Genomic DNA, 24,903 nt, shown 5'->3' with positions numbered 1-24,903 from the left:
CTATATATCTAACACATGTAACGATAAATGAAAACATTTATCAATAATTTCTTTGCTTCAATTATTGGTGGACACTGATACTCTAAAGAAGTATAGCAAATTTGGTGAAATTTATCAGTTTCTTCAAAATCATTGTGGAATAAACATATAAATAGAATGAGACATTAAATGTCAAATGTTGAGTTAAAATATAAATTTTTATTCACATCAACAAAAATGGTTAAAATCAAGAAAAAGGACAATATATATTCAGGAAATAGAGAATTCATCTCAGGAATGAGGCACAGGACATTCCCAGGATGGCAGTGAGGGAGACCCCAGAGCATCAGTTGAATGTAAACTTCGTTGTGCATAGGAATCACTGGGGAATCTGGTTAAAATGCAGATTCTGATTCAATAAGTCTGGGTAGGGCTTAAGATTCAGAATTTTTAACGGTTCTCCACGGGATGCTGACGCAGCTGGTTCGGGGACTACAATTTGCACTGCAGAGTGTAAAGAACAAACAGTCCAGATTGTCACAAGACTAGGAAGAAAGAATGGGAGAGAGAAATTGATTTGCTTCTGGGAGGTCATTGAGGATGACAGTGTTAGGCCATAATAGTACAGCACAGTAGAAAAGGAATAGGGATGAAATAGAGGGAAAGGTTAATCTTTACAAATCAAGGGGAAACATGGGCTGGGGTGAGGGCAGTGCCCTATATCCAGGTGTTTATTTGCCCCTAGTAAACACCTGAGGTGGAAGGCCGCACCCCCTGAACGGAAACAAATTGGGGGTCCAGTATCTCAGGAGCATCCCTAGGAGATGCTCTGGAGGGCGGGGATGCAGCGGGGTAGTGGGCGGAGCCTCGGCCGGCCTGACTCCGAGCCTCAGGGGGCGGGGCGTGGGCGGAGTCTTCTCCCTAAATAGGCGCGCTGGGGGGCGGCGCAGGCATTCGGATTGGTGGCTCTTGAACCCGGAAGCAGTCGGCGGCGCTCGGAAGCCTCGGCGGCAGGCGGGAGACAGACGGCTGGTCCAGCAGCTGCAGAATGGTCGGCGGCGGTGGCGGGAAGCGCAGGCCCGGCCGGGAGGGGCAGCAGGTACTGCCACGGAGGCGGTGCGGGCTCCGCGGGCGCTTTGAGTGGTAGCCGGGGCGCCAACGGGCTGCCCATCGCACTTACCCAGTGACCACCGAGCGCCGGCCGTGTGCGCGGGTCGGGGCCGCTCTTTCCCAGAGTTCTGCTGGGTTTGGGGCCGGAGACGTAGCGCCTCGGCATCTTCTCTCTCCCGGCGCGGGCAACCAACAGTTCATTCATTCATTCAACCAGCCAAATTGATCGGAGGCCGGGCGCAAGGCAGGCGCTGTGCCAGCGCCCCTGCCCCTCGCGGAGCCCCCAGCCTCGGGAGGCGGGGCACCAGCGAAGATAACGTGTTGCCGTAACGCTTTTGTTGGCTTTTGTAACAAAAATGTGTAGCGAGTGCTGTGGGAACATGGAAGGGGGATTTTAACCAGTCCCTGGGAACTGTGAAGGAAGTCTTTTAGGGCAACTCACCAGTGTGAAAGCGTTCGTGAAGGCGGAGAAGAGAAACAAGGGCTCAGAAATCGGTGCAGAGGTGTTTGGGCACAGCGGAGAGTTCCGCCAGGCTGGAGCCTGGGAGGTGGGGAAGTAAGGGGAACCTGATCCAAAGGCACGGGGGGGGGGGGGGGGGGGTGCGGATGATCTGGGCCGTCATTATATTTGGGTCAAGCATCAGCGCAGCCCCTGAAGGGCACAGCTGTCCTAAATTCTAGTTATTGGGGATGTGGAGGTGCTGGATTGGTGTGTGCTATAAGGCAGAGCTGCTAAAAAAAAAAAAAAAAAATTTTTTTTTAAAAACCTTATCTTCTTTTGGTCAGTGGACCGCTTTGACAGAGTGATAGTGTTAGAAACGAAATAACAAAAATAAAGATGGCTCTATAGAGACTACAGCTAACAATAATTGCCAGCATCTATATATTACCTGCTAAGACTTTTCTGTGTGTTTTTGTAAGTAACTTACGCGCATAACAACCCTATGATGCAGGTGGAGCGCTACATATGCCCTGTTTGTAAATGAGTAAACAAGGCACAGAGAGAGGTTAAGTAACTTGAGCAGGGTGACCGAGCTGGAAATCAGAAGTCAGGTGTCCGTCAACCCAGGTCACCTCACCAGGTCACCATTAGGCAATACTGCCTTTCAGCGAGGTAGATAGACTGAGACTTTTCATTCTAACAACTTAAGTGTGAGCCAGTCTTTGAACCAAAGTTGGCTATTAAAACAGAAGGGAGGGTAGGTCAGAACTTGATATGTTCCAACTGTTGTATTTGCAGTTGGAGAAGCAGCATGAAGTGCTGTGCTCAGGAGCCAGCCCATCTGGGTTTAAATAAATCCCTGTTCTTTAATTTTATACTTAGGGCCCTAGAGGTAATTACTTCATTCTCCTCATCTGTAAAATGTGGATAATATCTTGCTCATAAGGTAGTTGTGAAGATTAAGTGAGTTAATCCATAGAAAATCCTTATTAGAACGGTGGCCTGGCACGTAGTAAGTGCATAATAACTACTTTTTTTTTATTATGTATTTTTATTATTATTATCTTTATTAGTTGTTTGCTGTTATCATCATCCATTTTTGGATTCATATTTCAGCACCTTTTTTGTTAAATTTAATTTGTTAGGACCTCAGGCACATTATAATCTTTGGCTTTTTTACCTTGTTTATTTAATGACATAACAAACACCTGTAAAGCCACTGCCCAACTGGAGAACTGAAACATTGACAGTAACTCTACATCTACTTGTGTTCCTCACCTACCCTCTAACTTCCTATCACCCACATTCAGTGTAGCTACCATCCTGAATTTTATGTTTTCCCTTGCCTTCTTTTTACAGCTTTTTCAGCTATGAGTGTATGCCTAAACAACATCTATTTATTGTTTTTGAACTTCCCAAAAAGGCTGTGATGCTGCATATAATCTTCAAGGACTTTTTGTTTCACTCAACATTCTATTATGAAGACTGATTCATATTGTGTGTACCTCTATTTCATTTTCACAAAGTGTAATATTACATTGTTGGAAATTCTGTAACTACCTCTTCTGTCAGTAGGCATTTTTCATTCTCTGTCTTCTGCTCTTAGAAACAGTGCTATCAAGAACATTCTGGTATGTGTCATCTTTGTAGGCTTTGATGCTACCTAAAGTAGTATCAATAAACTTGAGTCTACTGGGAAAATTGAAGAATATAAGTATGAGAAGCATTTAAGGTTAAAATTTTTCAACCTTGGCACTATGGACATTTTGGGCCATTTAAGTGTTTGTTAAGGAAGCCCATTCTGTGCATTGTAGGATATTAGCAGTATCCCTCGCCTCTATCCCACTAAATGTCAGTAGCACCTCTCCAAAAACCTCTCCAGACATTACTAAATGTGTCCCTTAGGGAGTTGGGGCGGGCGGGGGGGTGGGGGGGGGGGGGGGGGGTGGGGGGGAGGGATCCCTCCTGGTTGAGAAGCACTGACTGATGGGAAGAATAAGAAGAGAAGAACTTAATCCAAAAGAAAGGTTCTAAAAAGAAAATCAGCCGAAACCGGTTTGGCTCAGTGGATGGGGCGTTGGCCTGCGGCCTGAGGGGTCCCAGGTTCGATTCCGGTCGGGGGCATGTGCCTGGGTTGTGGGCACATCCCCAGTGGAAGATGTGCAGGAGGCAGCTGATCGATGTTTCTAACTATCTCTCTCCCTTCCTCTCTGTAAAAAATCAATAAAATATATTTAAAAAAAAAAAAGAGAAGAAAATCAGATTGCTACTTGCAAAACTAAAGATAAGTAACCTCCAACTGAGTATTTTGTCATTATAGAAATTTATCGAATACCTAACATGCATTATAAAACTTGGCATACTTATATAATGAACCTATTTTACAGACATGTTGGAGATCAAGTTTTATGACCTAGTCCTGGCATTAAAGGGCCTTTTGTGAAATAATTAACTAGTAAATTCCCTTGTATCCAGTTATTTTGGACAATTGCATTTGATGTGATAACAATATATATAAACAAAACGCATGGTGAATCCTATTTACCAAAAGAAGGCAAAACCTGCCTCTTCCTTATTCCTCTTTTCCCACTTTTTACCTTTTCTTTTTACTTTAGTTATTTTGTTGTTTATATTTTTTGTTTTTATTATCTTAGAGAAATACACTTAAAGACTTGCTGTATGAGTCCTCTTAACTACTATATATTATAAACTTTTTTATTTGCTTAAAAGAATTCCCAGATTTTACTCAAAAATACCATTTATAGAGTTTCAAAGTGTATCTCATAGAGTTGGGTAAACAGAAATAAACAATGTTGTTATTTAAGGAAAGTTATTGAAATTACTGTTTGGAGAAAAAACATTTTGTATGCCAATTTTCAGTGTGAAATAACAGTTGATGTGAAGAAGAGTAAATCCTGTGAAGCTGATGTCTCTAGTGACCTTCGAAAAGAAGTAGAAAATCATTATAAGCTTTCTCTGCCTGAAGATTTCTATCACTTCTGGAAGTTCTGTGAAGAACTTGATCCTGAAAAGCCAGCTGGTGAGTTGTTCCAGAATCGTTCTCCTACTTCTACCAATTGAAAAGACAGTAGGAAACTAAACCAAGGATCTAAACAGTTCATAGAAAAGGAACCTTTTCAAACAGGTTTCTAATAAGAGAAACATAAGCTTATGCTAAAATTATACCACTATCGCCTATTATCCTGGTAAAGGTAAAGAATTTCACAACAGCCTTTGATGAGGGTTTGAAAGAAAACAAGTATTTTGATATGGTGCAAGAGTTTTAGTATGACTTTTAGCAACTTATGGATTATGTGAACTAAAATTATGTTCAACGATATATATTGAAACAAAAAATAAGAAATGGCTTAAATGCCCATCAGTAATGCATCCATTCAATGAGTATTCATTGTTTTAAAAGAGTGAATCTGATTTTTAGGCAATGATAAAGTATCATGCCTGAAAAATTTTAAGTGAAAAAGAAGAGTATAGAGTATTCAGAAGTCAAGGATGCACACACACATCCTTATATACTTCCTATGTACTTATACTATCTCTGAAGGGATACACAAAAACATGATGTTTTTGACGGAGTTACTTTTCACTCACCATTTTGTACTGTTTAAATTTTGAGCATGAGGTGGGGGGAGAGAAACACTAATACTCAATTGATGAAAATGAATCATATTGGTAGATAACTATGAATTTTGACAATATATCAAAATACTTAAACTCTGCAGCTACTTCTCAAAAAATATTCATGGTTAAGATATTCACGGAAGCATTGTTTAGAATAGTAAAAAAGTTAAACAGTAAATATCAGTAGTAGAATAGTTATTATCTATAATGGAACATTGTGCAGGTATTAAAAATTATGTTAAAGAATTTAATTTCATGGGAAAATATTCAGAAAATTTAAGTGAAAACAGGATGGAGAACAAAAAAAAATTGGAAAACAGCATGATCTCCCTTTAAAATATCTATATGTTTATATTTGTTTATAGAGAGGAGAATGTTATTACTGTCTACCAGACTATTAACCTGGTTATCACTGGCTAGTGAGATGGGTAGTTTTAGTTTTTATATTTCTTTAAAAATTAGGGTGTGCTGTCTTAACTTCCCGCCAAGCTGAGCCATCTTCTCCCTCCAAGGAAACTGTGCTCTTATTCACATTGTTACCTCTTCTAAGAATTTTCTTCCTTTCTCCAGCCCCACCATGGAATTCCTGGAATGCTTACTTCTCTCTTAGAGGAACAACCAGACCCATCTTATATAGTTAGAGTGTACATTTGAACAGACTTCATAACTGGTATTATTTAACATTCTCCCTCTGTGGTCTGAGAATGGAGATAGAAGGAATCATACAGCATTTGGTTGGCTAGATAGATTGTCAAGGAGGCAAAGGAATCCCACAGTGATAATTAGCTGAAGTGGAGGGAAAGGGAAAGAAATGTTTTCATTAAATAAATTATTTATGTTCCTTAATGCACACTCATTTGTTATCTATCATGTTTCTCCCTTAATCTGGGTGTGCTACAATTATCTAAGGCTCACAACAACCTAGTAATGAGACAGGGTAAGTGTTTGCAGCTCTAATATGCCCATAGGAAAACAAAACAGTCTTGCTTTGGCCAAAATAACAAATGGCAGGAATGTTTGAAATGTATTCAGTGGTAAATTTAGGAGGAAATCCTAAATGTAAGTGCCACATTTTTATTGCTCTGATTTCTTTTCCATTGAGTGTTTATAACTAACATCTTCACATGTAACTAATTTTTTTTTTTTTACTTTAAATGATTTTTTAAGATAATTGCTTAGAAATAGTTTACTAGTGAAAGGCATTATGTCCTATCTGCCTCTAGAAAGTTATTGTCTAAATAAATTTATTTAATTTATAGATTCACTTTCTGAAAGCCTTGGACTTCAATTAGTGGGTCCGTATGACATCCTTGCCGGAAAACATAAAATGAAAAAAAAATCATCAAGCCTGAATTTTAACCTTCACTGGAGATTTTACTATGATCCTCCTGAGTTCCAGACAATAATTATTGGAGATAATAAAACTCAGTTCCACATGGGGTATTTCAGGTAAAGGATCTTTTCCTCTAAAATATAGTTACTGTCCTTCTAATAAGCATAAATAAATATTCAAAGTGAACAGCATATTTTTACCTTGTTGGTGGGTACATGGGCCATCTGTTCTGCTATTGCTATCCTAACTTACCCTAGGATGGGTGAACTCTAGGTTTAACCTCACTGGTTTTTCCTTTGTGGTTATAAACTTTTTCTGGGGGGAAGGGCAGTTGAGAAAAGCTCTTTTAGCTCAAGGAAGATAGTTTAGAGCAGATGCTGTGACTTTAATTAGCCATGTGCTTCAAGGGACCATAGAGACAGTCAGTAGTTAAGAATGTGCTCTAGCCCTAACTGGTTTGGCTCAGTGGATAGAGCGTCAGCCTGCAGACTCAAGAGTCCCAGGTTCGATTCCGGTCAAGGGCATGTACCTTGGTTGTGGGCACATCCCCAGCAGGGAGTGTGCAGGAGGCAGCTGATTGATGTTTCTCTCTCATCGATGTTTCTAACTCTATCCCTCTCCCTTCCTCTCTGTAAAAAATCAATAAAATATATTTTTTTTAAAAAAGAATGTGCTCTAGCTCTTTCCCTTTGGCGTGCCACTGAAGATCCTGGTGTTGCCCTGCACTTGTGACAGTCTTGATGCTGCCCCCACCTTATACCCACCAATAAGTCAATTTTCTATCCAAAAAATAATAATGTGATCTGGAATCAGGTCCTACTGACTGGTCCTACTGTTTGCTATCTGACTGACCCTGTGTCAGTCATTAGTGATTGAATTTCTGTGACTTCGTTTCTTCTGTAAAACTGAGGTTAATATGGATACCTAATAGAATATTAGGGATTAAATGGCTCTGTGCAAGGTGCTTAGAATGTTAAAGAAATAGAAGTAGGTTACAGGGAAAAATACTTGTACCAGTAGAGATGCTGTCATTTAAAGTAAATATTAACTGTAAGATAAGAGAATAGAGAAAGTGCAGGAAACGTGCCAAGGGAGAAGCAATGTGGTACAGTAGAATGTACACAGTGCTGGAAATTGGGTTAGCATAGATTTCACTTCTGGCTTTGTTGTTAATTTACCAGGACATTGGCCGAGTGCTTCATCTCTCTATTGTAGTTTCCTCAATTGTAAAATAAAAGAATTTGGTTATATGTATACTAGCGGCCCGGTGCATGAATTTGTGCACGGATGGGGTCCCTCAGCCTGGCCGGTGTTCGGGGCTGATTGGGGCTTATGGGGGGCGGCCGGCTGTGGGGAGGGACCGCTGAAGGTTGGCTGGCTGCAGGAGGTTGGCTGTAGGAGTGCACTGACCACCAGGGGGAAGCTCCTGCGTTGAGTGTCTGCCCCCTGGTGGTCAGTGCGCATCATAGCAGCCGGTTGACCCATCATTCAGTTAGGTCGTTCATTTGTTTAGGCTTTTATATATATAGATAAATCAGATCCTTTTGCATCTAATGTTTTATAATCCTGTCTGTCCTCTTTTGTTTTTCTGCCTTTTTTCACAGACTATAATACTAGGGTTGAGTTGATGGTGTATATAACCTTCCCTACTTCTTTTTGATAGGCTTTACTCCCCTTTTCTTATATTTAGTTATACACGTAACTAGGTCCTAGAAATGTTTTTTTAAAAAATACGTTTTTATTTATTTTAGAGAGGGCAAGCTGGGTATGTACCCTGACTGGGAATCAAATTGGCAACCTTTTGGTACATGGGCCTAAGAATCTCAATTTTAGGTTCTGTATATAAGCAAGATTTGTCATTGCTATTTCTAAGAAACTTAGAGCTTAAACCTGGCAAATTCCAATCAAAAAGCAAACAAACATGTAGATATAAATTGTTGTCTATAGACCTAAAAATACTACTTGTCTAATGTAAATTATGGGCAGCTAAATTTTTAATATCTTTTGCTTAAACAGGGATTCTCCTGATGAACTTCCTGTATATGTTGGTACAAATGAAGCAAAGAAAAACTGTGTAATTGTTCAAAATGGAGATAATGTGTTTGCTGCCGTTAGGTAAGGAAATTCTTTATTTCAATCCTTTTCTAATTATATTTGTTTATAATATTTGTGCTATATGAGGAATTGAGGTAACCTAAAAATTCTAGATTTCTAGAGATAATTTCTGACTTTTGCAGGTAGTCTTATACTTATAGTCTACTTTTCACTCCCCCCCCCCCCCCGCAAAAAAAAATATCTCATATATCTAATTATCTTATTTAATGAAACTATTCCTTAATGTTGACCTCAGTTGTCGCATGGGAAAAGCAAAATTTTTTTTAGTGAAAACTGATGATATTTTAAACACCATCACTATGGATTCATAGTAAGAGCTCACTGTATCTAGTTCAAACAAATATTTAATACAGTAAAACAGGTGCTCATAACATCCTCAGAAGGCTGATGGAGCAGCCTGAACCTCCAGGAATGAAAGATGTGGACAGAACTGGCTCACCAATGGAGTTTGTCTCTGCCACCATCAGGAAACTGGAAATCGGCAGCTGCTGCCACGACAAGTGGCTTCGGGACCACACTGTCTTTGCTATAACCTGGGCCAATAAAATGTATGCCCTGCCTTCTGCCTCTCAGCCCTCATGCAGCTAAGGACCAGGTGCTGAGATCTCAGCTGCAGCTGCTCCAGAACAGTTAGTTGCCTCTACAGCTATGCTCACTGGTGGACAGCAGAAGCACAGCCTCCTCTCCCCGGTATCTCTTCGGATTTCAGAGTTGCATCTGCTTGAGAGAAGCTAGGTCCCATGTGGAGTCTGAGCTGAAGAATAGTATGGGAAATGCAGCAAGGTCTCTTGTGGAAGGGGCTTGGGATGGAGCTGAGCGAGCTAGTCCACAATGCACCAGCCTCAGACAGAACTCGAAGCTATTTGTTAGCAGCTATCAGTTTACACTGTACAAAAATGAAGAAAGCCATCTTTATCATTTAAATACAATAAGTAGATCATGTTTTGTGGGAACTCTTATTACCCACTTTTTAAAAAGACTTATGCCTGTGATTTAATAATGCAGATTTGCAATAAAAAATTCAAACTAACTGGACTGCGCTATGTATATGTCATACATACCCGTGTATCTAAAGGGCAACTCGTAGACATCCAAAAAAGGTTCTTTCTCTTCTGATGCTTCTGAGTTTTATAAAATGTTGCTTGTCTCTGTTATACAGTTCTTATAGTATCTGTTCTTATAGTAAATTTTATAATTTACATAGAATTTAAAGTTCTTTTAAGCCCTTCAGATTTACCATTCAGTTGAAATTGGTGCCATGTTTATTAGAACTGATAGCTGTTTACTTACCTAGTGTCTGTCTCTTGCATTATCATGTAAATTCCATAAGGACGGAGGCTTTCTTATATAGAGTACTTGCCCCATAGTAGATGCTCCAAATATTTTTGACATGCAAAAACACCTAACTTTTCATTAATCTTATTAAAAATCTCTTTAAAAAAGAAAGTCATAGTGGTTATCTGAAATAATCCAAGACTGTTCTGGTATTTTTTAGCTTTTTGGAGAACACAGAAAAGAAAAAGAAAAAAAAATGGTGATAAATTTATAATTTAGGTGAAGACCAGCAAGTAAGTATTTGAGTACCTATTTCACTCAGATGTTTTCAGTCTCCAATAATTTATCTCAAACATAGAGGTAAAAATACTATAATGTCTTTCAACTGTTAACAACTGTTTTAGTTTTTAAGGTTTTCCTTTTCTTAAAAAGTTACTAGAACATTTAGTTTAACTTATTTCTATACCAGCCTGAGTAAGGTCTTTGAAGTGAGACCATCCTATATAATAAAAGCATAGTATGCAAATTGTCCCCTCAACTGGGAGTTCATCCTGGTGTTTGACCAGGGGGTGGGACCAGCCAGAGGAAGGGAGGGAGTACCCAGCCGGCAGCCGCTAGGGACCCTACCAGTGTACAGATCCTGTGCACTGGACCTCTAGTTTGTTATAAACAAATTATTTTTATGCCCCAGGAAACTAGTTCACTTTGTGCAAGATTGAATAGTAGTCAAAGAAATGCAAATTAAGCCAACAAAGATTAGTCAAGAGTAAAGAGTGATAATACCCAATTAGATGATAAGAAACTACTGATTTAAGTGTTAATTGGTAAAACTTTTACTAGTGTAGAGAGCAATTTGAATCTTATTCCAAAATTTCATGACAGATTATTAACATTGCCAGGTACTACGCTAAGAAAAGAAACATTTTTACCCTTAAATCAGCAGTTCCATTTCTAGCTAGTTAACTATAGAACTTCTGGACAGGTACACAAATATGTGTGTATATTACAGATTATTGATAAAAATGAAAAATTGGAAACATCAGATCCAGCAATAGGAAAAATTAGGTCAGTAAATAATAGAACGTCCATACACTATAATGCCAGGATCCTTGTATGTTGATTTGGAAAGATGTTTGATATATGAAGAGGCCAAATAATAGAATAGTGTAGAATGATTCCTTTTTCATATTGTTTAATGAACATAGGAAAAAATCTAGATATAGTCAAAGTTTCCATTTATCTTTGGACAACAAAATTTGGAGTGAATTTTTCCCCATTCTGTTCTTTTAGCAGTACTTTTGCCCTCACCTCTTTTTAGAACTCAGGGATCCCCAACAGTCCACAGTCTATTTTTTTGATAACTGCTATTTAGTTAATGGTTTTAATCGTGACTTCATATCAGAACCTCCTGGGTTACTGGTTAAAAGTATTTGACTTTGAGCTCTTTTGGTCCTGCCTCTAAAAATTCCACTTCAGTACATATAGAACAGGACTAAGGAATATATGTTTTTAAATACACATTCCAGATATGTCTAAATGTAACACAAAATTATACTTTTCTAATTTTGATATTTCAGTTTTTAAAATTTATTTACCCTACATTTAATGAATGCTTAATTTGTTCAGGACCGGAAAACTAAGCAGATTTGAAACTTAGTAAAAGAATAAATTTATTTTATCCAATATATCAGATCTTGGGTGATATTGTTAAATAATCTTTTTTCCTCTTGCCTGCTGCCCCATCTTTCTCTGCTGCATTGTACTGGTAATGTGAAACCATTAACTAAGTAGCAGTTATCAAAGAACTGTGTGTGGACCCCTCAGGGGGTCTCTGACACCTTTTTAAGAGGCCTATGAGGTCAAAACTATTCACGGTATAAGATGTCAGTTGTGCACCAGTGGCACAGAGGTAATGAAAGGTGGGTAATACTTGTTAATACCTTGACAAGAATCAAGACAGTGGTGCCAAATTAGCAGTCATTACATTATTAAGGTAGTAATATATTGTGTGTCATTTAAGAATGTCAGTGTTGAAGCAGTGAAAACATTAGATTTCTATCATTGAGTACACACCCCTTAACATTCTGTGTGATGAAATGGGACATACCTAGAAAGAAAGCCCTTCTGCATGCTCAAGTGTTGGTTTGTCTCAAGGAAGAAGCTCTTGTGTGACAGAGCTGTGAGCTGAACTTTCTCCACAAATGAACCAAAGAAAACAGCTAACTGTATGTGTTGCCAGTGGTTAAAATTCAGGGTTTCAAAAACAAAAATTAGAATTGGGGAAACTTACAAGCACCATTGTGAGCTTGACAGCTTCTCACTACCTAATGACGTTTCTAATGTGACTAGGGGTAATAGTAACGAAAGTGATTTTTTCATATTGTGATATATCAGAGTGAATATGATATAATGAAAAGTTTCAATATTTGGAAGATCTGCATAATTGAGTATTTTCTAAGTGATCACTGCTGTATTCATTCAAAGTTCAAGGTACCCCAATGGATTTTAATGAAACAGAGTACAAAATGTTCCTGGTTATTATTTCAGTTTGTACTTGGCAACTGTAAGCATCAGAAAGCAAAGTATTGGAGAGTAAGTTGAAGCTGAGAGACAAAAGCTGCATACATTGCTACCAAGATAATCATAATAATGTGATAAATGTGGAAGACAGCAATTAAGTGCCTTAAGTAGCGATGGAGTCTTCACAGAGATATTTTATCTAGGCCTAGAATGCCTACGAACTTACTAGAAAAAATGGAAAGAAGGATGTTCTAGGCAAGGTAGCAGTATATGAATGAAAGTATGAAAACAAGAGGCGCATAGTATTTGAAGGCCTGTATGCCATGCCAGAGAGGTTGAGGAAGACTAAAATTGATTCACCTAGACCTGATGTCTTTAATTTGCTACTTATGGTTGATATAAACATATTCTCATGATACACAGCTGGTTATGACTGAAGGTGGCATTTGGTGTAAGTATGTGTGCTGTCATCAGAAGACAGTGATTTGGTGGTCTTGATTTCTGTGGCACTGTGATCCGCCCCTGCTAACTCTGAACTTGAGTAAATGGATTGTTCTCTGTCCTCAGTTTCCTGACGTGTAAAATGGGGATAAGAATAACACCCACTATAAACATTCTAACCTTTTAAAATGCCAAGTCCACAGCAAACTGTCAAATGTCAGTAGTAATAGAAGCAACTTTCCTCCTGGGAGTCTGGCAGTGGCTACAGAGGAAGGGGGCTGACCTGTGTTTCCAGCTCTTCATTTTACTCTCGCCCTCCTGTTCTGCTGGTTAAAGTCTTAACCTGCTTATGATAAAACACAGTTATTTCCGTAACTGGCAGTAACGTAATGTACTGTTCTCATGCCTTTTGTATTGTGCTTCTGTATAAGCTTATAAAGTAGCTTTGCTTTCCTTTTATGTTTTCCAAATTTATCTTAAAACAAATTTGAAGGTAACATTTTTAAAAATCTGCTGATCTTCAGTATTATAACAGTGTCTCCTGGCTCTTCAAAAATAAAAAATCCTTTTGTGTACATTCTACTTCCTGTAATGCCAGACTCCTCCACAGCAGTATGTAATATCTTAATATCAAGTAATGCCACATAATACTTGGCTTAATCTCAGCTTTGTAAATATCCCTATATCTTTATTGTAGACAGAGATAATACACATTTCAATCACTTGTTGGTTTTGAGGCTGAAAGCTTTTTATTGATACTGCTTTTCCCTTGTTTGAAGAAATCTATTGGGGATTATGAGAGAGCTGTTGGTAATTATTCTGCAGTCTTTTTCTTAATAGAATTTGATGTTTTTAACTTAGCTCCTTTCACTTTCCCAGGCCTGTGTACTTAGTACAGTGGCCTATTGTATAACGAGGGCTTTTAATTCTTTTTCAGATTATTTTTGATGAAAAAACTTAAAGAAGTAACAGATAAAAAGAAAACTAGTTTCTTGAAATCCATAGATGAAAAGCTCACAGAAGCAGCCAGAGAACTGGGGTACTCACTGGAACAGAGAACTGTGAAGATGAAACAGAGAGACAAGAAAGTAAGATTTTTAAATCTGTTAATCGCTGGCTATTTTGCTATTTTAATAGGGTTTTTGTCCCCTCCCTTGACTCCTTCCCACGTGCCCCTTATCCTTGTCTTTTCACCTGCTGCCTCATCCTAAGGAGAGCTGGATGCCACCCCCAGGACTTCCTCCATGGCTGTGTGACAGACACCTGGACTGTCATGAGGACTGCACTGGAGCAGGGCTTGGATGGTCTGTGGGTCGTTACAGGTCGAGTTATGTGCTATGTTGCTACTGGGGTTGCCTAACTCATGCCAGTATTTCCCACGCTTTTAATCTTGTTTTACCAGTTACTCATTTAATAGAACTGACTGAAGGCAGCTTTGCATGTAATTTACTTAAATTTCTTTTTTTAATGGGTAAGGTCATTGGCTAATGATTTAGTGCAAGGTGTCCTTTGGGAGTAGATTTGTAAGGCTATGCCTCAGAGTGCTTTCCTCAAGGCCTTTAAGGTGGTTGGTTCCCTTCTGAGAGATAGTGTGTATCCAGATTTGTTCATTTCCTCCAATAAATGTGGGTCTTAGCAGTCCTCTCTCCTTATCCCTTCAGCATATCGTGTTGCATCTCTCCTAGTGCATGTAGAGTAGTGGAGTGCTTTGTAAATAGCAAATACTTTGGTAAGGTGTTGGATCCTTTTGGTTTATCACTTAGAAATTTCAGAGTAAGTTACCAGACAAGCTAGAATTCTGCTCTGGGGTAAATGAGAATTCTAGAGGAGTTTGTTCCTATAACCTCTGGGGCGGAATGACATTGGTCACTGGAGAATTAGGGCACCCCAGTCTCCTTCCGCCTCTCACCATTGTCTTCTGTAGCTGGTTCCTCTGAATGTTCTAGGCCAAATGAAGTACTAGTTACTCCAAAATAAACTAATACTGGTGATGAAGTACTTTACTGTACTTGGTTATTGAAAGTCCTACTTTAGGTCCTTCCCTGATCGTGACTCAACTATAGGGTGATGTTCTGGTGAATTAGTCACTAAACTGCAGTGTTAGCAATTCTTTCTTTACTCCTGTAGACCAAAAACAGTTTCTAAAAATATACATTTGAATGAAACTCACTACAATAATATACAGAGATCCAACAGCAGACTAGAGGATCGCAAGAATCAAGTCAAAGATTTGAAATACGAAGAAGTAAAAACACCCAACTGGAAAAGCAAAAGGAAAAAAGAATACAAAAATATGAAGACAGTGTAAGGAGCCTCTGGGACAACTTCAAACGTACCAACATCCGAATTATGGGGGTGCCAGAAGAAGAGAGAGAGCAAGATATTGAAAACCTATTTGAAGAAATAATGACAGAAAACTCCCCCTACCTGGCGAAAGAAATAGACTTACAAGTCCAGGAAGTGCAGAGAACCCCAAACAAAAGGAATCCAAAGAGGACCACACCAAGACACATCATAATTAAAATGCCAAGAGCAAAAGACAAAGAGAGAATCTTAAAAGCAGCAAGAGAAAAAAAGTCAGTTACCTACAAGGGAGTACCCATATGATTGTCAGCTGATTTCTCAACAGAAACCATGGAGGCCAGAAGGGAGTGGCAAGAAATATTCAAAGTGATGAATAGCAAGAACCTACAACCAAGATTACTCTACCCAGCAAAGCTAGCATTTAGAATTGAAGGTCAGATAAAGAGCTTCACAGATAAGAAAACGCTAAAGGAGTTCATCACTGCCACACCAGTATTGTATGAAATGCTGAAGAGTATTCTTTAAGAAGAAGAAGAAGAAGAAAAAGGTAAAGATAAAAATTATGAACAACAAAGTGACAACAAATACATATCCATCAACAAGTGAATCTAAAAATCAAGTGAATAAAAAGTATGGGCACCTCCAAACCCCTCTTTGTTTGGGGTTTGGAGGTGCCCAGATGAGGTGCAGCTGTGAAGCAATGCAGGCTGCTGACGAGCCTTAGGCCTTCTTTTGGAAGCTCTGGGGTTCTTTGACCCAGCTGCAGTTTGTTAGGTTTTAGATTGCAAAAGGCCAGGCCATTCGTATGCAAAAGCCTCGGCTTGGGTGGGGCGGGGTCTCAGGAAATCACGGTGCAAACAGCAATGGTTGCCTGTTGGCCCTGCCCCGGATAGGTCCTTGGGTCTCTGTGTCCCGCGGCCCCGTGCAGGAACAATGAACGCTGCAAGCACCTCTGAGAGAAAGCCGCCCTTGTGTTCTGGCCCAATGCCAGGCAGTCCAGTTTCTCCCCCTATGAGTCTGGGTCCCCAGAGTCTCGCACAGAATTGGAGTTCAGAGCAGTTGGGAGTTTGTATCTCCCTCCTGATTGAAAAAGACCACAGCGTACCCAGTTGCCAGCCCCTTTCACGCGGCTACATACCTCCGCTCTTCTGCACCTCTGCACCTCCTACCAGTCTAGATGCGCTTTTCTCTTTCCCTCTAGTTGTTGGACTTCCACTAAGCCAGCCTTCCCATGGTTCGGGATTTTAGTTGTAGTTTTGATGTGGTTGTGCGAGGCAGCAAGTTCAGGTGTTTACTTATGCCACCATCTTGGTTCCTCTGTATTCCTGATTCTTGAGTAAAGACTGAGCTTGTATGTACAGAACAGCAGTTAACAATTTCTTCCATCAGAGCCTTATTTTATTTTTCTGCCATCAACTATCATTTATTTCAGGTAGGATTCCATAACTGTAAATAAGATATGATTGGGGTTTAAACTTCATAGGCATATTTGTCCTGGCCTACTCCCCTGTGGTTTTATGCTTGCTTGTTTGTTTGTATTTGTTCTTTTTATAAAAACAGCTGGTAAAAACATAAATATAAAGAAGAAAAGAACTTATAAGACCACCATGATTTTTATCCTGCCTAAGACAACATATTGGTTACACTTTCAATTCAAGATTGTTCTTTGTTATTTTAATCTCCATTTAATTCGTACTTTTCCAGTATAATAGACCACTATACAGTACATTAGAAATCAGTATTTTATACTGACAACACCTTACAGTGCTTTGGATTGCAAAGTCCTTATGATTTACCTCATTTAACCTTCAAAGCAAATCTGCAGAGTAGGTAGGAATTATCATCCTATTTTACAGATAAGTAAATTGAGATTTATAGATTTGTCCAAAATCATAATTGAGACAGATCTGAGACCTGAATTCAATTTAATAATTAGCATTCTTTCCACTCCATCCTCTTACTAATTGGCTATAAGCCACTTTGCCTTTTTTCATTCCTAGATTTCATTATTAGAAAGGTACTTTGACTTAATGATATTGTAAAATAAGGGTATACCATTCTATCCACCCGTGATCCTTATGCCTTAGAATATTACCACCGTGGTACAGGGTTTTCCTAAATTTGTATTTCTATTGTCCATAATAAAATTATGATTCTGGTATTTTGCTAATAATTGATACTTCTTTATAGACAGTTAGTACAGTTTATCATCTGGAAAATGTGAAAGTACACATGATGGTTTTTGTTGTATGTCAGCGTAAGATAAGTCAGTATATCACTTTTTTCTTTATCAATACTGTTTTATGACCTGCTTTTTTATGCTTATGAATATATTGTGATTATTGCTTCATATTGCTAAATTTAAGATAAATATACCTCATAATTTTGAGTGGATATGTTTATGTTCAAAGTTTAGGTTGCTTAACATTTTTCAAACAACCTTGCCATGAATATCCTTTTATACCTTTATTTGCACACTTATCTGATTTCCTTAGAAGAAATTCCTAGAATTAGTTTTGTCAGGTATACATGGTTTTAGATGATTGTGTGTGTATGCTTTGTTTTTTAATTTTGTGGGGTTTTGTTATTTGCAAAACTATCCTATATATGGTGTTATATTCCCACCAGCAATGTATGAGTGCCTATTTTCTCCATATTTTCACCAGTACTGGGTATTATCAGGTCTTTTAATAATACTTCCTTGTTTTAATTAGCTTTAACTAGTTTTAATTATTTGATTATAAAGGACATTAAATATTTTTTACTTCTCTGTCGGTCATTTGTATTTCATTTGTGAACTATAAAATCTGCCCATTTTTCTATCGGGGGTTAGAATTAGTCTTCTTTCTTCCTTATGTTTTCCTTTATTTTTAAGGCTCCTTTACAGTTGAACTAATATTCTGGCTTGCCTCCTGCCATCGTTCTTCCCACACAACTCAGGCTGCAGAGTTGTAATGATGACACGAGTAATAACAGCCAGTCAGTTCATTGTTTTATAATTGCTTGAAGTCCTTATGACTTAGCTAATTTTAAAGATAAGGAATGTTAAACCTTTGCCCTGGCATCCAAATTGACTAATATAAAATGTCATTAAGTTATATTTTGACAGAAATGTTGAGGGTTTGTGTGTGTGTTCTGTTAGGTGCAGGTGAGTTTTTGTTTGGTTTGTTTAGTCTGTTTACCATGATTAAGTTTTATTTTTTTTTTTCTTAAACTTAGGTCGTGACAAAGACCTTTCATGGTGCAGGCTTGGTTGTTCCAGTAGATAAAAATGATGTTGGGTACAGAGAGCTCCCTGAAACAGATGGTAATGTATTTCTCATGGACATGTGTATATGTACATATATATGCTAATATCTGGAGGAAGGCTTTCCTTCTATGGAACAGTAGATGTATACATGTGCCTTTTGTGGGACAGTCACTAGACCTTAGTGATAAGGAGCACGCTCCGGTTTTAGGGTTAGTCAGACCTGAAGTAAAATTGGGTTTGTACCTGTGTAACCTTGAGCAAATTATTTAACTCCACTAAACTTTGTCATTTTTATCTGTAAAATGGTTAATAATGGTGAATACCATTTATAGGGAGGGGTGTTTGGGGTATAAAAAAAGTTTATAAGGTCTTAACATAGTGCTTGCCTTAATAGTGCTTAAATCATAGTAGTTACCCCCAACTGGTGTGGCTCAGTGGTTGAGTGTTGACCTATGAACCAGGAGGTCACAGTTCAATTCCCGGTCAGGTTACATGATGGGTTGCAGGCTTGATCCCCAGTGTGGGGCGTGCAGGAGGTGGCCAATCAATGATTCTCTCTCATCATTGATGTTTCTATCTCTCTCCCTCTCCCTTCCTCTCTTAAATCAATAAAATATATTTAAATATATATATATATATATATATATATATATATACACACACACACACACACACACACACACACACACACACATATAGTAGTTACAGGCATTTAGGGAATTTCAACTTAGTGCCTAGGTTACATTTTCTGAATTATTTCAGAATCTTTGACGTTGGTCAACATACAAGATAGTAATTATTGAAATAGTATGTTTTTATGTATTACTTTGCAAAAGTTTTTTCATCTGCAGATAAATTAACTTAGCACCCAGAAGTCCAAGATCCTGAACTAAATCATTTATGGGTATGAAAACACTTTGAAAATGGACTATTCATACACAAACTATAATTATTGCTATGTTAAGAAAACAAAATCACTTCTCAACTCTTTCCCCTTCCCTTTATTCTCTTATTACTTTGAACATCCCTGTGGGCATTGCCTTAATTATCATCCTGTTCCAAAGAGGATACAACTTAGAAGTCAAAATTAGCACTTACTCAAGGAAGAACCAAATATTCCTTCCCAGCTTATGGATTTGGCCGTCAATTTATTTTATTTTATTTTTTATTTCAGAGGGAAAAGGGAGGGGGAGAGAGAGAGAGAGAAACATCAGTTGATCAGCTGCCACCTGCATACCTCCCACTGGGGATCAAGCCTGCAACCTTGGCATGTGTCCTTGACCTGAATCAAACCCAGGACCCTTCAGTCCACAGGCCGATGCTCAATCTACTGAGCCAAACCAACTAGGACTTGGTTGTCCTTTTTTTTTTTTTAAAGGGGAGAATGATGATTTTTATTTTTTTAAATATATTTTATTGATTTCTTTTACAGAGAGGAAGGGAGAGGGATAGTTAGAAACATCGATAAAAGAGAAACATCGATCAGCTGCCTCCTGCACACTCCCTACTGGGGATGTGCCTGCAACCAAAGTACATGCCCTTGACCGGAATCGAACCTGGGACCCTTGAGTCCGAAGACTGACGCTCTATCCACTGAGCCAAACCAGTTAGTTAGGGCTGGTTGTCCATTTTTTTAAACAGAACCAACCGGCCTTGCTTGGTGTTCTCTGGGGTTAGCATCTGGAAATCTGCATTCCTAATGAGTTCTCTACAGAGACTGTTGTCAAACTTTATTGTGCTGCAGAGTCTTTAAGCAGTAGATTGAAGTCTCACAATTATTCAGATGTATTACTTTGTCAGCTTCACATCACATTAGAGGAGTTCCATGAGGAAAATGAATATGTCTGGGCTATAGAATAAGGTAGCTGTTAGTCATATGTGGCTGAGCACTTCAAATGTGGCTACTGTAACTGAGAAGATGAATTTACTTTAATTCAATTGTTTATATTATACTAGAGGCCCGATGCACGAAATTCATGCAAGGGGCTCGGCCCTCACAGCCCCAGATTCATCTGGAAGGATGTCCAGTCTAATTAGCATATTATGCTTTTACTATTACAGATACAGAAATGATTGTTTTGGGTAGTTGGATTAAGTTAAATATCTAAAATAATTAATTTCATGTTTCTTTTTTACTATGAATATGAGAAAAACTTTAACCTGCATTGTATTTGTTGGACAGGATAATCTGTCCCACTGTCCCACTGTTCCACATTTCCTCCCTGAGTCTAGAGGTACATACTCTGTCTCTGCTGGGGAAGGCCTGTGGGCTCTCCTTACTGTCTAGTCTTCTGTTTACATTCTTCTCTTCAGCCTCTGCGAACTCACCTATTCGAAGTTTTGACAAGTAGAATTAGTGTCTTGTTTGGGAAAGGTTGAGAACATCTGTTACAGAAATAGCAGTCTCTAAAACTTCAGGGTTGGTGGGTTTTAAATTGTAGTGTCTGGAATAAACACTGTTACCCGCCTCTGGTTGTGGTCCTGGGGTTTTATGTCCAAGATCTTCTTTATTTCCCTCAACTGTTTCCTAACATTCTAAACATTAAATCCTTCAGTGGTTTAATTATTTTTGAATGAGAAATGGTAGCAAGACATAAAGGACCTAAAATCATCTTGCTCCTGCCTACTGTTATTTGCTAAGAGGAGTAATTGACTGGCAGCTTGTCAGTGTGTGAGTGTTCAGCAAATCACAGTACAGTAACCATGCCAAAGTTAAAAGCCCTAGTATATCTTTACCACCCCTGATAATCCTTATATTTGTACTTAGTACCAATAGAATATTGTGCCTCATACATGTAACTTGATAGCTATGTATCATTCTTAGGTGTGATTGTTAATGTTTAAACCAATCCTTTTCTCCCCACTTAATTAACCACTTAATTTAAAGATGTGTTTTGTTGGTTTCAGTAATTGCCATTCTTTTTATTATTGGATAATCCTCCAGGAGGTACTTTCTCAAAAAGGTCTAATTAGATGTTCAGTACCGTCATTCTCATATGCACCCTGAGATCTGACACACATTGGCATCCAGCAGATAGTAAGAAAATGTCGAAAGCCAAAATAGAAATGTTAAACCACTGTTCTTTATAGTTAAACATTAGACATTTTCCGTGTTCTTTCTTCATATTACACTTCTGCATAGCTGCACTTCCCCACTTGGGTAAAGGTTTGATTTTTGAAATGTTTTATTGTTGTCTTTTCCTGTATTTTTTAAATAAAGAAGGACAGGGCAAAAAGGGATGAACTTTACTGTCTATTTGGATTTTATTTAATCCAACTGCCAATAAAGACTATCCCAGGGGTGCTTTGCATATGATCTCTGTTGCCATATTCTTTTGTTGTTGTTGTTGTATGTGTTTTTTTCCAACCTTTTAAAAACAGAAAAACATTCACATTCTTAGCTTGAGGGCAGTTAAAAACGGGGGTTGGGCTAGGTTTGGCCATAGTTTGCCAATCCCTGGACTAGCCTACTGAATATCGTTGAAAGCTTAGTGAAATCATGATTGCAACTAGATCCACTGAAATACTCACATTTTGCTAATACAAGAAATCATTTTGTTAAGCCATGTTTATGCTTGAATCTTAATTGAAAAATTATAAAATTGCCATTCTAAATTACGTTGCCATCCAAGGTTATATCAGTAGTATGAAAAGTCCTATGAAGAAAAAAACCCAGCTGATATTTTTACTTCTGAAGATGATTGTATATAATTTTTAATATCATTGATTTCTTTCAGCCAACCTCAAGAGAATTTGCAAGGCAATTGTTGAGGCACCAAGTGATGAGGAGAGACTAAAGGCTTTTGCTCCAATTCAGGAAATGATGACCTTTGTGCAGTTTGCTAATGACGAATGTGACTATGGCATGGGGCTAGAGTTGGGAATGGACCTCTTTTGTTATGGTTCACATGTGAGTAAAAAATCACCACCAAACCTCCCCCTGTTCCCCACTCCTTCTCCCCCCTTACCCCCCACCCCACACACACACATGCACATTACATATCCAAGTTTTAGCACAGGTAGGGTATGTATTTCAAAAGGAGCTTTTTGAAGTGATTTTTAAAGCAGATATTTAAAAAATACCTTTTATTTGAAATTCATCTTATATTCTGGCAAAGGTGACTTACCAAGATTATTTGCCTTCAGGTTTACATTAAAGTGAATTTACTTTAGATGTATTAAAGGAACATGCATGTGTGCGTACATACACACCTTTCCCAGGGCTCCATTTCATTTCCTACTGTGATGGAGGAGTTATTTGTCCTTGTGCTTGAATTCCTAGATGAAGAATAAATACTATTTTAAAATAGCTTTAGCCTTAGCCAGTTTGGCTTAGTGGGTAGAGCGTCGGCCTGTGGACCAAAGGGTACTGGGTTCAGTTTTCGTCAAAGGCACGTACCTTGGTTGCAGGCTTCTCTCAGGCCTGGGCCCTGGTTAGGGCTCATGCAGGAGGCAACCAATCGATTTGTTTTTCTCACATCGAATTTTCTGTCTTTCCCTCCCTCTTCCACTCTCCCTAAAAATCAGTGGAAAAATATTCTTGAGTGAGGATTAACAAAAATATTAAAAGTAGGCTTTAAATTACTTAAAATATATGAGATGCTAGTAAATCATTAGCTAATTAAATAGGACACACCTACCCAACACTTTAGTCAGTGCTTAGTCAACTATAATTGCCTCAAGGTCAAAGAGGCAAGAAGGTGTAGTGGCTTCAGTGTGTTTCTAGGGCCAACCTGTTTGGTTTTAAATTACATCTACCCCACTTAAATGCTTTGTAAAATTTGGCATTTTTTCCAATACCTTTTTTTGTCTCCTTACCTATAAAAGGAGGTCTGTACGCAGACCATTTAATTCCTGTGATGTCACCTACAAAGCACAAAGAGGTAAACCACCTTGCACAGGCAGTCTGGTTCCCGAGTCAGCATCTAAGTTAGTAATTCCCAAACTGTAAAGAGCATAGGAATCACCTAGAGATATTCAAATGTAGGCTCTGTTTCAGTAGATCTGGGGTGAGGCCTGAGAAGCCACGTTTCTGAAATGCTCCCAGGTGATGCTAATGCTGCTGCTGTGCACATACTGAGGAGCTGGACTAAGCCAGCAGCTCACGTTAGCGTACCTCAGTCATCTGCAGGGCTGTTCAAACACAGATGGCTGCGTTACCCCCCTCCCCAAAGTGTTTCTTGGGTCCTGAGAATTTGTAGGTCTGGTGAGTCTCATTTGAGAATTCTGCTTCCTCTAAACCACATTACTGTCTTTCCTCTGCCTTCCTCATGTATGCTTACCAGTAAAAATAATCCAAATATTTAACAACCAGAATGACAGCCTTGACCAACCAGAACAGTGCTTGGCCTACCAGGAAATGAACCAGTTTGATCACAAAAACCTGATTGTTGTGAAAAGTTAAATAACATATAAGAATATATGAAAAGGTGTTATTACACAGAACCTAGCACATAGTAAATGCTAATTCATGTTTACCAACAAAAGCATTGCCAGTTTTTCTTCAAGTAAATAACAGCAGTAGCCCTAACCAGTTTGGCTCAGTGGATAGAGCGTTGGCCTGCGGACTGAGGGGTCCCAGGTTCGATTCCGGTCAAGGGCATGTGCCTTGGTTGCGGGCACATCCTCGGGGGTGTGCGGGAGGCAGCTGATCGATGTTTCTCTCTCATTGATGTTTCTAACTCTCTATCCCTCTCCCTTCCTCTCTGTAAAAAAATCAATAAAATATATTTAAAAAAATAAAAAATATAAATAAATAAATAAATAAATAAATAAATAAATAAATAACAGCAGTAGTCTAAGTCACTTGATAACCCAGGCAGGAGCTTAAAGGATAGAGGGGTTTACATGGTAGGTGGAGGAGAGAGAATTTGAAAAGGGATTGGTTTGAAAACTCAAATTCAGCATACCTCTTCGTAACAAGGTAAAAGCATTTAATTACATAGTTTGGAGCAGAAAAAATAAAGGTTGATCAATCTTATCTAAGGAAATAGGGAAGCTTACGTTTTTAACTTGGTTTTCTTCTGAATTTCCTTCAGAATATACCATTAGTCTTTTAGAGCTACAGAATTGCCTCTTGGACAGAATGCCGGTTGTCTGTCTCAAAATTCAGTCCTAATCAATTGAGAAAGTAGCTAAAATGATTTGGGGAGTATGCTTTGTTAAATGAGTGCTTTTTAAATCTATTTTCTGTTACCAGGGCATCTGCTTTATTCTCTGCTTAATGTTATTTTATTTTTCAGTATTTTCATAAAGTTGCTGGCCAGCTTTTACCTCTTGCATACAATCTGTTGAAGAGGAATCTCTTTGCAGAAATTATTGAAGATCATCTGGCAAACAGAAGTAAAGAGAACACAGACCAGCTTGCAGCATGAAAGCTGGCTTTCCGTGGTGTACAATATTTTAAAGCATTAATATTAACCTTGTGATTTTTGTTTGTTTTTAAGGGATACAGAAAATAAACTGATGGAAACATTTACTAAAACTTTCTATAAA

General features: G+C 38.5%; 1 protein-coding gene and 1 long non-coding RNA gene across 2 annotated transcripts; one reads left to right on the top strand and one right to left on the bottom strand.

Moving 5' to 3' along the window:
- Window positions 1-938: 938 nt before the first annotated feature.
- LOC118658685 (histone PARylation factor 1) lies at window positions 939-24,903 on the top strand. The gene is made up of 8 exons (XM_036314233.1): window positions 939-1,078; window positions 4,412-4,571; window positions 6,430-6,619; window positions 8,520-8,618; window positions 13,792-13,942; window positions 18,378-18,465; window positions 22,146-22,318; window positions 24,651-24,903. Exons 1-8 carry the CDS (start codon window positions 1,028-1,030, stop codon window positions 24,780-24,782), a joined length of 1,044 nt encoding a protein of 347 aa, XP_036170126.1. The 5' UTR covers window positions 939-1,027; the 3' UTR covers window positions 24,783-24,903.
- LOC118658686 lies at window positions 20,066-22,847 on the bottom strand. The gene is made up of 3 exons (XR_004968346.1): window positions 22,808-22,847; window positions 22,536-22,686; window positions 20,066-20,736 (listed from the first exon to the last, which is right to left on the bottom strand). It is a non-coding gene; the product is annotated as an uncharacterized LOC118658686 (long non-coding RNA).

Source organism: Myotis myotis, unplaced genomic scaffold (assembly GCF_014108235.1).
Source record: "Myotis myotis isolate mMyoMyo1 unplaced genomic scaffold, mMyoMyo1.p scaffold_m19_p_6, whole genome shotgun sequence".
In the NCBI taxonomy this organism is placed as follows: domain Eukaryota; kingdom Metazoa; phylum Chordata; class Mammalia; order Chiroptera; family Vespertilionidae; genus Myotis; species Myotis myotis.
Note: the sequence above shows the minus strand (reverse complement) of the source record. Positions and strands in the feature narration are given on the sequence as shown.

Coding starts and splice junctions, on each gene's coding strand:
- LOC118658685 (XM_036314233.1), top strand. CDS start 1,028: ATGGTCGGCGGCGGTGGCGGGAAGCGCAGGCCCGGCCGGGAGGGGCAG. Junction 13,943..18,377: donor TGAAACAGAGAGACAAGAAA/GTAAGATTTTTA, acceptor TCTTAAACTTAG/GTCGTGACAAAGACCTTTCA. Junction 18,466..22,145: donor AGAGCTCCCTGAAACAGATG/GTAATGTATTTC, acceptor GATTTCTTTCAG/CCAACCTCAAGAGAATTTGC.